The following is an 18,389-nucleotide window of genomic DNA, read 5'->3' as shown; positions in this document are numbered from 1 at the left end:
GGAAGTGAGGACATTTTGACTGACTCCTTGACTGATTACTGTAAAATGTGACTAGTGATTAGGTTATGGTGAAGTTTTTGTTGCATTAACTGGTTAGGAGTAAGGTGTGTTTTGTAGTAAGGTTCATGCTGAGGTTGGGCATGAATTGATTATGGTTGTGGTTTGGGCTAAAGTTTTGATTTGGTTGTCCAGTGTCAAAGCCAATATAGTGTCCTCATATAAATAGCAGCATAAACTAAAACAGATTATTTATGTCTTTTTGTTAAAGTATATGAGATGAGGGCATAATGTACCTTAATGTTATACTTAAAAACCCCACACACACACACGCATTTAAAGGAGGCATCAAAGCACACTAAGAGTCGATCCTGTAAATTGAGGCATCAACTGGTTTGTCACCTCCTTTCACACTTTCAAATATAACTTTCTAAAACTGAGCTGTCATTTCCAGCTGTGTCTCTTCTTTCCAGCGTGTAGACATCACTGAGGATGTGACTGAATCTGAAATGTGTCCAAGTTCACCATCACAAGCATCTCTGCAATCACAAAGTAGCTGTGTGTGTATGTGACAAGGTTATTATAGTTAAGGAAAACTAGCAAAATAAGGAAAACTAAAATAGAATATATACATACATATATATATATATATATATGTATATATATATATATATATATATATATATATATACAATTGAGTATAATTATATATTTTATTAATTATATTTTTATTTCCATTCATGATGATTAAAACAATCAATTTACAATGTGGACTTTGCAAGTTAAACATAATGTTCATTGTGTGGCTAATTGGTTGGTTCATCTAAGTGAATCAAATCTAATCTAGGGGTTTGTTGTCGTTTTTTAAATTTTTCTCATGTTTTTCCTCAGATTGAGCTCTTAACACTCCTGGTTAGCAAACAATGCGATGCATCTCATGAGGGTTATTTATCATTAATTATATTGTTCATGTGTGTCTTTTAGTCTGTTGGCTATTTGATTTTTACCTTTCACACTAACTCCATCTAACCTCAACAGTATGATGCACATTTTGCACTTCAGGTTCATTTTTTGTAGACTGTTATATAGTTTTTTATGACACAATGCTTATGACCTTTGTGCATCTTGCACCTGACAAATATTCTTTATTACAAAATCTAAAACTATCACAAAAACTAAGCATTTACAAAACATAAAAACTAGCAAATGCACTCTTAACCCTTTAAGGTACTACTCAATCGTTTGGTCGACCACACTTTAAGTCACAATATCTCATTGAAAAATGCATCAAGCTGAACTCACCAACACTTAATGTGACTTGTGAAAGTTGTACTGCAAACCAGGTTTATTATGAACAGACTCAACTGTTTGGTAGAGGCCTGTATCTGGAAAGAAATAAAATAAAATAATAAAAAATGCAAAGAAATAATTTTTCCTTTGCTTCTTTCTTGGTGTGTACCGTAAAGGGTTAAAACTAATTGAAACAAACTAATTTTCAAAACAAAAAGTCAAAACGAATGAAAAATCTAACCTTGGTGTGTGTGTGTGAATGTATACACCGTTGCTATTCTTGGAGTGAATGGATAATAATCTCCATCCAGCACGGAGCAGATACCAAGGCAGCGATTATGCCGATGACATACAGAACAACCTAACTGATGTAGCGGACAGAAAGGCCATCAAAAGGCCACATGTGATTAGATAGCCAAGAGCTCTACTGACATCACCCCTGGCATCATTCACTTCTTAATCAAAACTGTGTCCATTGTTTCCCCCTAAAGGTCTCCAGTCTTATCTGTGGTTGTGGCAAAGAGTGGAGGTGAGTTGAGGTCCTTCTCTGAGGCCTATATAAGCAGTTTGAAATGAAACACAAATCACACTGGCAGCAATTTCCAGCCTTTGAGAGCTCTTCGGCATATTTTAACTCTCGCCATGTGGAAGACAGCCCTCTTGACCGTAGGCTTATTGGCAGCTCTTGTCGCCAGGGTGCACTCCAATGACGGCCATCCTGCGTTCTATGGAGTGAAGCTGTGTGGCAGAGAGTTCATACGAGCCGTTATCTTTACCTGTGGTGGTTCTCGCTGGAGGAGAAGCTTAGGGGAATCAGGTAAGACTGTGTGCATGAGAGATCTGCCATGTTTTCTTTGAGACAAAAGGTTTATTACTCTTGCTTTTTTTTTTCTTTTTTTTTTAATCAGCCCTCATTGGAGAAGAAGCCTTTGACCCGTGGAACACAAACCCCATGTCTCAACAAACCAGTGACCAGGATACCGCAGGGTCCAAATCGTGGAAAGATCCATCATTGGACGTGGTACCTTTGGCTCCAGGATACGGCCACTCGGTTCACCTGCCAGTCTCAGAGGGAGTTCTGGAGGTGCTAAGGAGTGCAGATCGGAAAGGAAGGGACGCAGTGGTCGGGCTGTCCAACGCCTGCTGCAAGTGGGGCTGTAGCAAGAGTGAAATCAGCTCTCTGTGCTGAAGATTGCGTCTTTTCCTGAGCACTTCTCTTTTGTGTTTGCTGCAGTTCTTTCACGCTTAGAATTCTTATAACTACACTTCTTATCCAAGTAACTGTAGATGTGTTATGTATGGATGCAAGAATGTAAATGTTTGTTTATGGTGATTATCACAGATTATCATGCATATTTAATAAAGCTTTGTGTTGGTGTTACAAACGCCTTTGTCCATGTTTCATAAACATATGCTGAGATGGAAGTTCCATTTCGCTCTTCCACTTTTCCACAAAACGTACAAAGTGTAGAAAGTTTTTTTGTATTTTTATTTAACCTTTACTTTACTGGGAAGTTACACTGACATTAAAATACATTTTACAAGTGAGATCTAAGACAGGGTCTTATCTGTGGTAGCGGCATACATTTGGACAGCAAATGACAACAGGAAGAAAAACAGGTATAAATAGAAAAGATGAATAACAAGGCAGCACCAAGTCTTCTGCAGACAATAAGGAGTTAATGGAGCTACTGTTGAACGGTTGTGCATAATAAAGTGGCCAGTGATTGTGCGTCAGTCTGGCCCTCTGCTAGAAAAATTGTTGCGCACCCTCTAGTTATTAGACGCTGCAGGAATGTGAAGCTAGCACCACCAGGTGGCCAGAAATAAAAAGCAATGCAAAAAATAGTGCACGTAGCATTTTAAAATAAATGTGAATCATTGAAAATAATTCAGTTCATGAAAAAATGTGACGTGATTTATGTCTATAGAATATATAAATATAACTGTCCATAGTTAATATTATTCCCATCTCTACAGTTACTTCGCTCGACAGTCTGCCCAGTACGGAAGCCGAACATGATCAACCCGATCACCCGGCTTGATCGCAAGGCATGCAATCTGTGTCACATACCACTAGCAATTACACAGACCTACTGTGATTGGAAGTTTGTGTTTGGAAAGACAGGCCGAAGTCATATTTTTACTTAATGTTCAGTTGTTACAGCGTAACTGCGCGACTGTCTGTAGAAACATAGATCTGCGACATCGGACTGACCAGGTAAAACCTTTCGCGGTACTTTCAAGATGTTGCTAACTAGCCATGCTACTGGTAGCGACTGCTGGTTGATATGCGGCTGCTGTTATGAATATTAATACGAGCAATTTGCGTCGTATTTGTCGCTTCAAATACAAACTTGACTTTGACGACGCGCTGCGTTGTCCCGTTTGTTAACGCACGATACTGTTTTGTGGCTGTTTTCTGTGCGACTCTGATGCGGGTTAAGCATCGTATAAGCTGCGTTAAGCTAGCTGGCTAGCCAACTGAGACAGACATTAGCGCCTATGCTGCCCGGGCCTTGTGTGGAAAAGCCTGGTTAGATGTCGGTAGACGGCTAACTTTGGCTACTTAATTAATGTAGCTATAATTTACCTGCTGACGAATGTGTAGTGGTACCTTTACGTTTAATGTAACAAGAAACGGAACATGTCAAACGCGTGTGCTTGCTGTGATGTACAAACAAAGTAAACACAGATTCAGTCACTGACTGTGTTTTGTCTACATTAAGGTTTGTTCTTAGGTTAACAAGCTAGCGAGTATTGTTATTGTCTGTGTTAAAGGGGGCACGTAGGCTGCTAGTCCCACCTGTAATCATTACTGCGTATCATGCGTTACTTCGTACGTGACACGAGTAGTTACGTTTTAAACATGTGATTAACAGGTAATGTGTATGTGTGTCCCTCTTTTGCAGGATGGAGTGGCAGCCAGATGAGCAGGGTCTGCAGCAAGTGCTGCAGCTGCTGAAGGACTCCCAGTCCCCAGACACAGCAACACAGAGAGCAGTGCAAGAAGTATCCTTAAGTTTGTGTGTTTTAGAGATAGATCCCATTGAGATCATGAGCAATGTCATAGTGATTTATTTAGTGCATCCTTGGATCCAAACACAAAACCCTTATTTGACAGTATTTTCAGGACGCATGTGGTCACATTCCTGAACATGCATGAATGCAGTCTGTCTTTGGATTAGTTCCCACCATCTCAGCTGTTGTGCTCTGACCCCCTGCATTATCACAGTGTTTTTACGCTTCTCAGCCTCATTATTAGATTTCATGTTGCCCGCAGTGTGAGCGGTGCTTCAATTCATTCATTTTCTCTGACTCTTCAATCCAACACCTGCAAGGATACACACAGAAGCGTGCATGCACACACAAATTATTAAGGGAATGTCACTTTCTATATGTGATTGTTTGTGTGGCTTAGCATCTGAACACTCGGTCACTCCTTATGTGACACAGACGGGCAGAAATGGCTTGAAGTATTCATTCATGCTGCAGAGTAATCATTTTTCTACTTACTGTTCCTGGTACAACGACCTTGGGTGTCGTGTAAAAGGCCCTTTAGAAATTGGAAGTTATTGTTGTTATTATATTTGTGTGGATGGTTGAACTCCTTAACAGATTCCCCAGAAACTTGAGCAGCTCAACCAGTTTCCGGATTTCAACAATTATCTCATCTTTGTTCTCACGAGCCTCAAATCTGAGGGTATGTATCATATGTGCATGTCAAAACATTTCCTAAGAACACTACGTAATTGTAATGTCCTCTGCAAATGTTGTTTGTCTAACCTCCTCCCCATTTAAAGAAAACGCATTTGACTCCAACTCTCTGCTGTGTTTCTTCTCAAGACGAACCCACTCGCTCTTTGAGTGGTCTCATCCTGAAGAACAATGTAAAGGCTCACTACCAAAACTTTCCGCCTACCGTGGCTGACTTCATCAAACGAGAATGCCTCAACAACATCGGAGACCCCTCACCGCTCATCAGAGCTACAATCGGTAGGTGTTTGTTCAAGAAAGGGAAAAAATGTTATGTTCTGTAAGCTGCACTTTCTAATCAGTGTGACTCAGACTGCTATGTAGGTGCCTCTGATAATTGAAATAATGATTTACTTGTGAGTAACTTTTTTTTTTCTTATCATAAAGGTATCCTGATCACGACCATTGCTTCAAAAGGAGAGCTGCAGACCTGGCCAGAACTGTTACCCCAGCTCTGTAATCTGCTCAACTCAGAGGACTATAACACCTGTGAGGTCAGGCTCACACACTCATACATCTTTTTAAATACTATTGTTGCGATCAAATACACGTCTACTTTCTTTTGATCTTTGAACACTTCTCTGTGGTATTTTGTGTTGTTCCAGGGTTCTTTTGGAGCACTGCAGAAAATCTGCGAGGACTCATCCGAGTTGTTAGACAGCGATGCTCTGAACAGACCTCTCAACATTATGATTCCCAAGTTCCTCCAGTTTTTCAAACACTGCAGCCCCAAAATCAGGTCAGCAAAACACTTGCCTTCTTCTTGCTGAGTCTATGAGAAGTTTCTCTCCTTTTCTGGCCACGACATAAACATCCCCCTGTTCTTTTTCTTTCTTAAGGTCACATGCTATAGCCTGCGTGAACCAGTTCATTATTGGTCGAGCTCAGGCTCTGATGGATAACATAGACACCTTCATTGAGGTGAGTGCTTGAATTATGTCTTGGAAGAGCCTCTGTTGTTTTGAATTAAAAAAAAAATACATGGTTTTTCTCTTGTCATCATGAGTGAATAAATTGTAGTTAGTTTTTTTTCCACTGCTGATCCCATGAGTCACCCCATCTCCTTTCACACAGATTATGTGATAAAAAGGCACTGCAGGAATTTATGTTAAGAGCTTCAGGAGAGAGGCTGTTCACACAAAATGCAGTAAATCTCATTCAGTTACACTGACTCTGTAAAAGGAGAGCAGTCGTAATCAGAGACATTTTCCGCCATTGTGATTCCAAGATACTGGTAAATGTTTTTGACAAGAGCCTTTAACGTGTAGCATATAAGTGAGCTAACCTTGTAACCTCTCAAATTTATTTACTTATAAATTGGCAGGTTTGTTTTTTGATTGTTCTCCTGTCTGGCAGGCAGCGTTTGGTTTGTGAGAGGCAGTCATCTTACAGTCTTTGTAAAGTGGTTAAGATGAAATGTTTCATGTAGGTTTTGTAGCTGATGTTGTGTCCAGGGTCAATTACACTGCTTAACGGGAGTCTGTTTTTCATCAAATTTCAAGCAGCATTCTGAGGATTTTTTTCTACTTGTGAAATTAAATAATATTCTGAATATATTATTATGAAATAATGTGGCATATGGTTGTTGGTGTGGTTATACGGAGTGCGTCTTTACTTGCCTTGTCTTTAAGTGCTTTGATGAAAAGAGGTTTCTATGTAATGGTGGGGGGGGCGGGGTTAGCTGGAGGTGGACCAAAGTTTTATAGTAGTAGCACGCTGCCTTGCCTAAAATAATGAGGTTGTACACTAATATTAAAACAAAAATACTTTTATTAACCCATTGACACCGGGAAAGCATTAGTGCGTTTCTACCCTTGGAGCCGGAAGCGCGGCTACGTTTATTCTACCTTAGACAGAGGTAAAGCGGATATGTGAATTTTTCGGGGGATATAAGGATTCCTCGTGGCATTGTTTTTAAATTTCTTTGCACAAACATGGAGGACTTTGACAGTGGAGAGATTTCTGAAGGCAGTGATTTTGAGGAGTTTCTTTGAACATGCTGAACCAATCGACTGGGATTTATGGTTAAGACATATTATGTTCGAAGACGACAAGATCGACGGAAAATTACCACTGTAATCTACGGAGTGTTTTCAACCACACACCAGGGGTGAAAGTTTTTTAATTGAAAATAGTGATTCACTTTACTTTTACATTTTTTTTGTATCTAAATAAATGTTATTAAATTTCCAGGAAAGCCATAGGTGTAAGTTCACAAATGCTTTTTGAATTGTGTTCCTATCTGAGAAATCAGTCATTTAGTAGGCATTGATCCTCAGGTTTTGAAGGCATTTTTTCCAGGTGTTTCAGGCCTTAATGGGTTAAATGACATTTGTTGATGTTTACTAAACATAAACAACAGCAATTTATTGTGCTATATCATGTGTCTGTCTGTATTTTTTGGGGGGGATCTATTGATTCCAAGCAAAAGTCTTGATAAGATAGGAAAAGTCAAGATATACAGTCTAACCAGTCATAGATCACCACTGCACTGCTGTTCAGATAATAAGCTAAAGCAAGCTTGATAATTGGTATTCGCTAACAGGGTCTGCACTGATTTGAACATAGTTTTAGAATTGAAGTTGATTTTGTCGACTAGTGGGATGGACTAGTATCATCAGTGGATGTGATATGGCAGTATGCTGGAGTATCTTTGATGTAAAGATGCACTGTAATAATGACAACGCATAACAAAATAACATTCAATTGGAGACCCCACATAGTGGTGTGCTTCCACTGTCACCGATGAACATTGTCATCATTCATCTGCGCAACCCTGGAAGTGGAAAAGCCTTTGCTTTCTCCTCCACGTGTGATAATCCTGTTCGTCTTCCCCAACCATTGCTTTAACACCCACCCTCATTCTTTCCTTGTCTTTATCCCGTCCAGAGTCTGTTTGCGCTGGCCGGAGACGAGGACAGCGAAGTGCGGAAGAACGTGTGCAGGGCACTTGTTATGCTGCTGGAAGTCCGCATTGACCGCCTCATCCCCCACATGCACAGCATCATTCAGGTGAGGAGTGTGACTTGAGCTTAGTAGATGGATGGATGGATGGATGGATGGCTGGATGGCTGGATTGATGATGATGATGTTTGGATAGTGCTAATTCAAGGATTACCAGGCAGAGCCTAACCCTCCATCGTAGCCTGAAAGTGTCAATTATTGAATTTAATTGAATGGGAATGCAGTCAAAACTAAGACCAGTGGCGAATTCACGGCAACTTTAAAAGGACTGCTTTTGGTATTCGTGACGGTGTCTGGCCCAGTGTCTGTATTTTTGTTGAAATGTATTGCTGCACAATCAAGTGTCATCTTGATATATTTTTATTTTATTTTGTATATATGTTAGTATGTTAGTCAACAGTGTCAACGTTAACGCCTGATGCGTTTCCATGACAAAAAAGACACGTGTAAAGCCCAATTTATACTCCTGCGTAAAGTGCTCTGCGTAGGTTACGCAGAGGCTCTGCGTAGGTTACGCAGAGGCTCTGCGTCGGTTACGCAGAGGCTCTGCGTCGGTTACGCAGAGGCTCTGCGTAGGTTACGCAGAGGCTCTGCGTCGGTTACGCAGAGGCTCTGCGTCGGTTACGCAGAGGCTCTGCGTCGGTTACGCAGAGGCTCTGCGTCGGTTACGCAGAGGCTCTGCGTAGGTTACGCAGAGGCTCTGCGTCGGTTACGCAGAGGCTCTGCGTCGACCCAGAGTCTCTGCGTAACCTACGCAGAGCACTTTACTGTCAAAGAGCCTCAAAATATTTTTTAAGTGTCCGTCACTCCGTCAAGGGTCCTCAGAACAGGCCGAGCTAAGCTGCTCTGTGCCGGCTCACAGTACGCACTGAGCGTCCACAGAAGCGGGGCTGATCCCTGCCGATAACGCCGCTGCCAAACTATAAATATATCTTAACACACACAGCACATGTTTAGACTCTAAATGGCCAATTGCGTTCCGTGACACAGAAAAGTGAGAAAGGGCCACTGTTTCAACAACAACAGTCTTTCTCTCTCTTTCTTTCTCGGACGCCATTGCTCACTGTAGCCTGAAGCACAACAACCTTGCGCATCGACCCCTACTGATCGGGCGGGAAATTGCAGCGCGTATCCGTCACCACGACGCAGAAGTATGAAGGCTCGAGTCGTCTCCGTGGTTACGCAGTCGGATAACACATACGCAGTCGGAGAAGTATAATGTGGCCTTAACATCATGTTTACGTGCCACAGCACCGGAGTCCAGGCACCGTTTACCAGTTAGCTCCGTTAGCTGTGTTGGCTCCTTTAGCAACATTAGCGCGCCTACAGTCGAACTGGAGCACTTAGTTCATTAAACGAAAAGAGCAGCGCTACAAATAACCAGCGTACCTGTGTACTGCGCACGTGTGCCTCTGTTTTTAAAGCATTACGTTAGAGACTAATTTCAACAATCGGGAGTCACGTAAACATGACGTCACGTACGTCTATTTCCAGTCAGTCGTCATGGAAACGCCGTTAACGATTAACCCCAGCACTAATATATGTTTATATGTTCTATGTTTTTTTGTGTTATTTTGAATGCATCTGCTCCTTTTCTGGTCTTTTTGCCACAAATGTTTTTGTACATAAAAAAAGGGCAACAAACTGGCGATTACGTTAACTATCCACATGTTAATGTGGCGACATACTGGTCAACGACCTAACTTATCTACACGTGAATATGTCATTCTCCTTTGGCAGGTTATCCATGACTCTCCATACCTCCTTCCCTTACTCCACCAAACCCTCCCCTGCATCTTATGTCTGTCATTGTTTTTCACCAGTACATGCTGCAGCGCACTCAGGACCCAGATGAGAACGTGGCTTTGGAGGCCTGTGAGTTCTGGCTGACTCTGGCTGAACAACCCATCTGCAAAGAGGCCCTGTCTGGCCACTTGGTCCAGTAAGTGCCCGTATGCCAACAGGGTGTTTAACTGGGTTAAGATGAAGTGATTTAATCTGTAATAACGTGGCTGTCTCGCTCCTCTTACAGACTGATTCCTATCTTGGTGAATGGGATGAAATACTCTGAAATTGACATTATTCTTCTAAAGGTTAGCCACAACTGGACAAATCAAACATTTCTCTCTTCATACAAAACACCTCTCTTCTCTATGACTCTACATTCACCGTTCTCTCCATTGTCCTGCAGGGCGACGTCGAAGAGGATGAGACTGTTCCCGACAGCGAGCAAGATATCAAACCACGTTTCCACAAATCCAGAACTGTCACTCTGCAGCACGAAGGAGGAGAGGATGAGGAGGGAGAGGACATTGATGAAGACGAGGACGATGATGACGACACACTGTCTGACTGGAACCTTCGTAAGTCACAGACAGTTTTACTAGTCGTCAGTAATCGTGTATCAGTTGTTACCATTTTAACTTAAGATGCAGTTTGCATATAGTTTTGGTCAGTGTCTTTGGTAGTGGCCATTTGTCTCATTGTGTCTTTGTGTTCCTTTCTCTTGTGCCGTGTCTGTTTTTTCACACGTTTTCCAACATTTTCTAATGTTAACATCTTCCTGTTTCTAGGGAAGTGTTCGGCTGCAGCTCTTGATGTTCTTGCCAACGTGTTCCGCGAGGAATTGCTTCCCCACCTCTTACCCCTGCTCAAAGGCTTGCTTTTCCACCCCGACTGGGTCATCAAGGAGTCTGGCATTCTTGTGCTGGGAGCTATCGCTGAGGGTAAGACACGGCATACACTTGCTATTGGAATACAATATACCTAATTAAAACTTGTCTTTCCATGTCATTTTTATTAAGATTTATCACTAGGTTTGGGTATTGTGTGGATTTCCTCACATATTGGTGCTTTATAGATGATTTCAAAATGGTGTGGGTGCTAAAATGGTCGCCCTCAGTGTGTTCATTTTACAGTAAATATCATATATTTTTATTAAAACAAACCTTGGCTGTCAATAATACTGGTCACTGTGGTTGCACGTCAGTTTCAGGGGCATAGGAAACATCCATTGTACACTTGAAGTGATCCACCATGATGTTTCTACTGCTGGAAATCTTGACATAACCATGTATGACATCTTTTTTTATTATTATTTTTCTCCCAGGCTGTATGCAAGGCATGGTTCCTTACTTGCCCGAGCTCATCCCCCACCTTATTCAGTGTTTGTGTGACAAGAAAGCCCTGGTTCGCTCCATCGCTTGCTGGACCCTGAGCCGCTACGCCCACTGGGTGGTGAGCCAGCCCCCTGACGCCCATCTCAAACCTCTCATGACCGAGCTGCTCAAACGCATCCTGGATGGCAATAAGAGGGTGCAGGAGGCAGCATGCAGGTACAGCGCTTTTCTTACTCTGTGCGTTGAATCTCTCTTATCCACTCTTTTATTTAATGTATTTCACGTGTGATCTCTTCTTCAGTGCGTTCGCCACACTTGAGGAGGAGGCTTGTACAGAGCTGGTGCCATATCTGAGCTTCATCCTTGACACGCTGGTTTTTGCTTTCGGGAAGTATCAGCACAAGAACCTGCTCATTCTTTACGACGCTATAGGCACACTGGCAGACTCCGTGGGACACCATCTCAACCAGCCTGTAAGCCCCCCACTACCCGAAAAAAACACACATCTTACACAGCCACATTTTTATCTTCACTTCACCAACTCGCACACATGTGTTTATAGGAGTACATTCAGAAGCTGATGCCTCCGCTGATTGCCAAGTGGAATGAGCTGAAGGACGAAGACAAAGATCTCTTCCCTCTGCTGGAGTGTCTCTCATCTGTTGCCACAGCATTACAGAGTGGCTTCCTCCCCTACTGCGAGCCTGTTTATCAGCGCTGCGTCACCCTGGTCCAGAAGACACTGGCTCAGGCTATGGTAAGGGAAGCCCACTCGGTATGTAGTTTATAAACACAGTTATGAATGTTTTACTCATCCCATCAGCTGAGGAACAGTGTCCAAATCGCTGTGTCCAAACAGTGTCCAATAGCCAATCAGCATCCACCTCCAACAAACAAGGCACTGCTCTCTCACATTTCTCTGTGTACAGCAGTCGCTCAGTACATGCCAACACTTCAGCACATGAGTAAAACATTTAGAGCTGTGTTTATAAACTACATACTAATGAGTATTCATGCGTTATAAATGATAAATTAAATATTTATTCATGCTTAACTAATGCTAATAGTGTGTACTTAATATAAATTGTTACCACACACTCGGGTATACATGAGCTTGCCCAGTAAGCATCTTTGTGAATTGTTTTTGCTGTTCAATGCCAACACATTATCCCACTGCTGGTATATTTACCTGTGTGTGTATGTGTGTGTTTCTCAGATGTACAGTCAGCAGCCAGACCAGTATGAGGCACCTGACAAGGACTTCATGATCGTGGCTCTGGATCTTTTAAGTGGCTTGGCTGAAGGGCTTGGGGGACATGTGGACACACTTGTGGCTCGCAGTAACATCATGACTCTGCTTTTCCAGTGCATGCAGGTGAGGAGAGGCTGTGTGTGTCTATGTGTCTGTCTAATTTGTTCTCATTGTTACTCCCAGATTATTTATTATGCTTTTATTGTGGCTCTATACAGAATTGGTCAAAGTCATTGTGAACTCAATCAAGTATTATTATGATAGTTATGATAAAAATTACATACAAAAGGTCAACTTGACATAGTATTCTGCAAGAACCTTTAACCTCTTCTTCCCTGATGTACCGGTACTACACTTCCCAGCATGCTTTGAAAACCTCTGTCATTTTACTCTACTCTGCATCCGACTTTGCACAGCTCATGTCCACATGTTGTTACATGACCTCCTTGAGTTTTTAAGCTTCTACTGCATATTTTAAAGGTGATATTTTAAAATGTTTTTAGGCGAGGGAAAAAAATCCTTCATATATGCTGAGTTCCATGTGTATTTACTCTGACACAGTGGCATCTACAGTGAAACTTACACCTCTGGTGGAATCTCACAAGTGTTATCTTTATTCAGATACTTGGATAATCCACATAGAGCTTATAACTGCAGAGATTTACTCCATTTAGTTTGGGCATGTCATTTAACAGGGACTCCAAAAAGAGGGTCAGGGAAGAGGTTAAAACATTTGCTTAAATACATCAAAGCCCTCACTACATATCTCATACGAGTCTGATATTTCCTCTCTGAATAAGTGTTTTTTTTGGGTGTGTGCAACTAATGTTACACAATCTTTACTGAATCTAGTGTAACTAATGTTACATAGTCCACTGCTCTTTTTGGTGATATTTTGACATTTAAAGCTTATCAGTAGTAACAACAACCACACTGACCTTTTAGATTTATTTTCGCAGGAGGATTCTCTGGTTTTGTTGACGGTGTATGTTTACATCTGTCCTTGTTTCTCTGTCTCTTTTGTCCCAGGATACGATGCCTGAAGTTAGACAAAGTTCCTTTGCGCTACTGGGCGACTTAACCAAGGCCTGCTTTCCTCATGTCAAACCATGTATTGGTAATTATCTCATCGTCTTTCTCACTTTCACAGTATGCGTGTATCACCGTCCTTGTTTTTGTTTGTTGAATGTGACGCTAAAAAAATGTTGTTTTGTTTGTCTGCTGCAGCTGAATTCATGCCTATCCTCGGGACAAATCTGAACCCAGAGTTCATCTCAGTGTGCAACAATGCCACCTGGGCCATCGGAGAGATCTGTATGCAGATGGGTGAGTTGTAGTGAATCCATTCCTCTGGATAATGAGGTATTGCGTGTGTCTCACTTGATTTTTTTTCTGGTCTGTCAGGAGTGGAGATGCAGCCGTACATTGCTATGGTTCTGAACCAGCTGGTTGAGATTATTAATCGACCCAACACTCCCAAGACACTGCTGGAGAACACTGGTATGTGAATATACAAATGTCCTTATTTTTAAAGGAAAAGCACTTTTTCAATGAATATAACATTAAATGAATCAGAAATACACTCTATACATCGTTAGTGTGGTAATCGACTATTCTAGCTGCAATCGTCTGGTTTTTAATGGAATATGTACATAGGTGGCCCATTTCCAGTGTTCAAATGGTACATTGTGTTTGCTAATTGCGTTGGAAGGCTATTGGATGATTTGAAAACCCTTGTGCAATTATGTTAGTACAGCTGAAAACAGTTTTGCTGGCTCTTTAACGAAAGTAAGAAGCCCCAGACATGATGTGGGAAAAATGTTTTTATTTGTTCTCTCAAAATAGGATAAATGCGTACAAAATAGTAATTTGTCCGAAAGCAAAGTTTGAAAGGCAAAATGATTATTTGGAATAAAAATCATTATTTCTAATTGTCAATGTCTTGACTATATTTTCAACTCATTGTGCAACTCTTTTGATGAATAAAAGTGTGACTTTTAATGGAAAACACAATAAAATTGTATAGGCGACCCCAAACCTTTGAACGGTAGTGTATCATAATTCTTTTTAGATTAACAGTTGACAATTTGTGCACAGGAGAGTCAAATGCACATAATTTAATTGCTGCGGTTATTGTTATTGACTATTCTCTGTTCTCTACCAGCTATCACAATTGGCAGACTGGGATACGTGTGCCCTCAGGAGGTTGCGCCCATGCTGCCGCAGTTTATCCGACCCTGGTAAGAGACTGTTTAATCTCTCATTTGGTGTTTCTTATTCCCCACTATCTCTGGGATGATGTTCAGTTTACTAGATGTGAACTTCGGCATCAGTATTGTCCACGTGTCACATGCTCTTTTATGAGCTTACCTCATCACATGATATCCATTTTCTCTGCTCTCCTTCTCCCTTTATCTGTTCTGTGTGAACTATTTGCATGAAACCTTTGCAACTTTGCACAGAATTACAAGGACTGTAGTACGGATGTTCTTATGATTGGAGTTTGGCTGTTAAAATTGTTTTGTTACAAATGTCCTCATGTAGCCTAAATGTTTGAGTTAAAGTATTGGTTGGTGGTCGATTGATTGGTCGATCGTTGCATGCGGCAGGTGCACGTCTCTGCGTAACATCCGAGACAACGAGGAGAAAGACTCGGCCTTCCGCGGAATTTGCATGATGATTGGTGTGAACCCAGGAGGTGTGGTGCAGGTGAGCCATTGTACACTGTAATAAATAATAATAATAAAAAAACAACCTGTATTTGGCTGCAGAGACCTTAAATGTCAAACCTGTTTTGTTTGTTTGTTCAGGACTTCATCTTCTTCTGTGATGCAGTGGCATCTTGGGTGAATCCTAAAGATGATCTAAGAGACATGTTCTATAAGGTGAGCACAAATTATGCGTGAACTTGACTTTCTGGCCAAAATTACCTGGTGATAATATCTGTAACATGTGGTCCAAACTACTATCACTAATGTTCTCTCCGCAGATCCTGCATGGTTTTAAGGAGCAGGTTGGGGAGGAGAACTGGCAGCAGTTCTCAGAGCAGTTCCCCCCTCTGCTAAAAGAGAGATTGGCAGCCTGCTATGGCGTTTAGATTCTCTACACCCACCCAAGAGGTAACCACACACACGTGCTAGTGTTCAGGTTACACCCATACTGCTCCATTTTTGTTTTAAAAACACACACAAATTCTTCTCTGGATGCTGCCACTGTCCACCCTACCCTAATATTTTCCATGTCCATATCCATGTTTCACATATTCATTCACATCAATTCACCTATCTCAACCATTCATCTGCAAATTACAACTTAATTGCACAGTAATAGATCCACAACTCTCCTGACAATACAGATAGGGATGTTTGGTCCTCCATCAATCACATAAAAGATTAAATTAATACAATGCACAATTAAGAACTTCAAGGAGACATATTATGCAAAATCAACTTTTATTCATTTAAATCCTTATATTTGGGACTCTGGAGGCCCTATGACTAGGCAAAGTGTGAAAAAAGATGACTCGCTCATGGTCCTGTGTAGTCTAAGTACAGGAGATAAAACACTCGATGTTGACTTCCGCTCTCATTGGGACGTCACAATGTGCTAAATTCCTGGAATTGTTGTCTCGCGGAGCTCTGCTTTGTCCGTAAAACATGTGAGATTGCAGGCAAAGGCAACAGTATCCGAAAACCGGAAGTCCGCCAAAAAAATTCTATTCTTGGCTCCACAGTGCAGCACAGAGTTCTACACAATCTTCCAGCCTCAGAGGATTTATCTGTCCAGTGGATACATGTTATATATGACGGCTATGTGCCGGCTAGAGTCGGCAAATGATCACTTTTCCAAATGCTAACTGCTGTTAGCTCCCAGTAGCCTTTTTTTTTAAGGTGGACCTAAAGAGATACTACTAAACTGAGTGTTCTAAACAGGGCTGTTTTGGCAGGGTGATTGAACTGCTGTGGTGCTTCACCCTTATGGTATTTTGACCAAAGCATGTCACAGACATGTTCATTAGGACACCAGGGAACTAGTTTAACTTGGAGAAATAGGGTATAATATGTCCCCTTTAACGCCTAAAAACAAGAATGCTGGGATGCACAACTGCTATACTAAAAAATAGACAAAAAAAACACTGATGCAAACAGGAAAAAATGGAAATGGTTATAAGACGTGATACTAATACTAGTGACATATCCAATCCATCTTTCCCATCCAGTCAAACCACTTGTCCGCAGTAGGTTTTTCTCGTGTTGGCCACTTCCTTGTTAGGGCTTTTCCAGAAGCTGAAATAAGTCATTAGAGGAGACGTTCACCTGTGACCGCACTTCCTTTTAAGTTTGACCTTGTCATCCGTCTCCATCAAAAAAATCCTTTCCGGTTGTTTTTTTATTCGTAGTATCTTCTAACATCATCTAACATCTTTGCCTCTTCTCTGTCCTTTTATTTACGCTTCCAGGTGAGCCAGCAGGGAGGAGGGTGAACGGGAAACTCATCCATCTGTGTATTGCACTGCCCTGATCTGGGGGGAGGGGAGAGGGACGCTATTGGCCGCTCCCCCTGACGGACGGCCCCCACGCCCTATGTGTTTGTCCATAGAGGGAGGGTGGGCGGGTGGGAGGGAGGGACAGGGGGGACACCTCTAGATTAACTAGGCAGGGACCCGACACAGAAAAAAACTAACTGGTAGGGAGAGATAGAGATGGTGAAAAGACGGAGGGAAAGACAAGTTTGGAAAGAGGGTGGCAGGGAAAAGACCAGCACAAGGAAAGTTCAGGGAAAGAGAGGGAGGGAACTCTAAAACAAGGCAGAGATTAAGTTTAAAATAAAAAGAGCGATAGTATGGTCTGTTAGTTGGCTGAGAAGACGCGGGGGACAGTGGAGATTTTACTGGGATTCTTAAACTTAAGTGTAACCAATAGTTTGACTGACAGGGACAGACCAACAGACTCACACATACAGTACACTTGCACATGCTGTACACGCAGTACATGAAACTGACTGTGGGTGGCACTATTATGTAGACTTATTTTGAGACCTATTACGGTGTAGTTTAGGGACAGACAAGACAGACGTCTAATCTCTCTTCATTTCCTGGGTGATTTCTTTCTTCTTCTTTATTCGGGGAATAGGATTCCAAATGAATGACTTTATCTGTAGTCGCTGAATTCTTCTTATCTGTAAGATACTCTCGCTGTCTGCATCTGTGTTTCCGACCTTCATTTTTTTTTTTTTTTTGACCAGAGTGCTGCTTCACAGAGCTATCCACCTGTCAGACATATTCCTGTTCCACATTTTCTACCTGATCAAATGAGATAGAGAGAAAGAGAGAAACGGTGGCAAGTGTCTTTCCCTCTTTGGCTTCACGGAAACCATTCCTCTAGAAGGGAGGATTAGGGCTAACACATTTGTTTTCTCACCAGAGGGGAAAGGAAAAATCACATCGTTGGTTGTCTCTTTTGAGGTTATGTGTGCGTGCGTGTGCATGTGTGTCTGTGTGTGGGTGCACGTGCACTCCGGCATTCTCTGCTAACAGTGAAGTTATGTATTGTTTTGATCATGGTACCAAGCTAAAAACTTGACTCCACCACAATGTCCTTGGCGCCTGTTAACTGTGACCAAGTGTATGTATGTATGTATGTATGTATGCGTGCGTGTGTGTGCGTTTATGTCTACATGTGTACTGATATCCATTTGATGCCATAATGATATCTTAAGTAAAAACAGTGATTGGCAATGTCATTGTGATCTTTATAATGTTTTAAAACTGGTCCATATTATGTTTTGTTTTTTTGTTTGTTTTTTTATTTCTTTTGGCTGCTACTGATGACATTTGTTTCTATAATGGACATAAATTCGCACAATTAACGCAACAACGACAACAACAAAAAAGTTTTGAATAATAGTATTTTTTTTTTCCGTGTTTGTTTCTGTTGTTTTTTTGCACTTTTTAGTTTTTTTTGTTTTTGTATGGACATTTTTTTTAACCTCACTCATATGATATGTCTTGA

At 41.5% G+C, this 18,389-nt stretch overlaps 2 protein-coding genes across 2 annotated transcripts; both read left to right on the top strand.

Annotated features, from left to right (window-relative positions):
* Positions 1-1,929: 1,929 nt before the first annotated feature.
* rln3b (relaxin 3b) lies at positions 1,930-2,476 on the top strand (the record flags this gene model as incomplete). Its single annotated transcript, XM_083905796.1, has 2 exons — positions 1,930-2,104; positions 2,196-2,476. The coding sequence occupies 2 exons, from the start codon at positions 1,930-1,932 to the stop codon at positions 2,474-2,476; spliced, it is 456 nt and encodes a 151-aa protein (XP_083761922.1).
* An 893-nt stretch (positions 2,477-3,369) lies between these two features.
* tnpo2b (transportin 2b) lies at positions 3,370-16,973 on the top strand. The gene is made up of 24 exons (XM_083905781.1): positions 3,370-3,508; positions 4,200-4,299; positions 4,915-4,990; positions 5,134-5,283; positions 5,431-5,537; positions 5,649-5,782; positions 5,883-5,964; positions 7,933-8,055; positions 9,831-9,949; positions 10,040-10,100; positions 10,199-10,370; positions 10,581-10,733; positions 11,117-11,342; positions 11,428-11,599; positions 11,689-11,883; positions 12,343-12,501; positions 13,408-13,495; positions 13,606-13,704; positions 13,783-13,878; positions 14,543-14,618; positions 14,988-15,087; positions 15,189-15,263; positions 15,368-15,497; positions 16,838-16,973. Exons 2-23 carry the CDS (start codon positions 4,201-4,203, stop codon positions 15,473-15,475), a joined length of 2,670 nt encoding a protein of 889 aa, XP_083761907.1. The 5' UTR covers positions 3,370-3,508; position 4,200; the 3' UTR covers positions 15,476-15,497; positions 16,838-16,973.
* Positions 16,974-18,389: the final 1,416 nt, after the last annotated feature.

The sequence above is a fragment of the Microchirus variegatus genome (genome assembly GCF_963457635.1).
Source record: "Microchirus variegatus genome assembly, chromosome: 19".
NCBI classification, from domain to species: domain Eukaryota; kingdom Metazoa; phylum Chordata; class Actinopteri; order Pleuronectiformes; family Soleidae; genus Microchirus; species Microchirus variegatus.
This window is presented reverse-complemented; position numbering and strand designations above follow the sequence as displayed.

Excerpts from the sequence above, each read along its gene's own strand:
- tnpo2b (XM_083905781.1), top strand. The coding sequence starts at position 4,201 with ATGGAGTGGCAGCCAGATGAGCAGGGTCTGCAGCAAGTGCTGCAGCTG. Across the intron at positions 11,884-12,342 it reads AGACACTGGCTCAGGCTATG|ATGTACAGTCAGCAGCCAGA; the intron begins GTAAGGGAAGCC and ends TGTGTTTCTCAG. Across the intron at positions 14,619-14,987 it reads CCGCAGTTTATCCGACCCTG|GTGCACGTCTCTGCGTAACA; the intron begins GTAAGAGACTGT and ends TGCATGCGGCAG.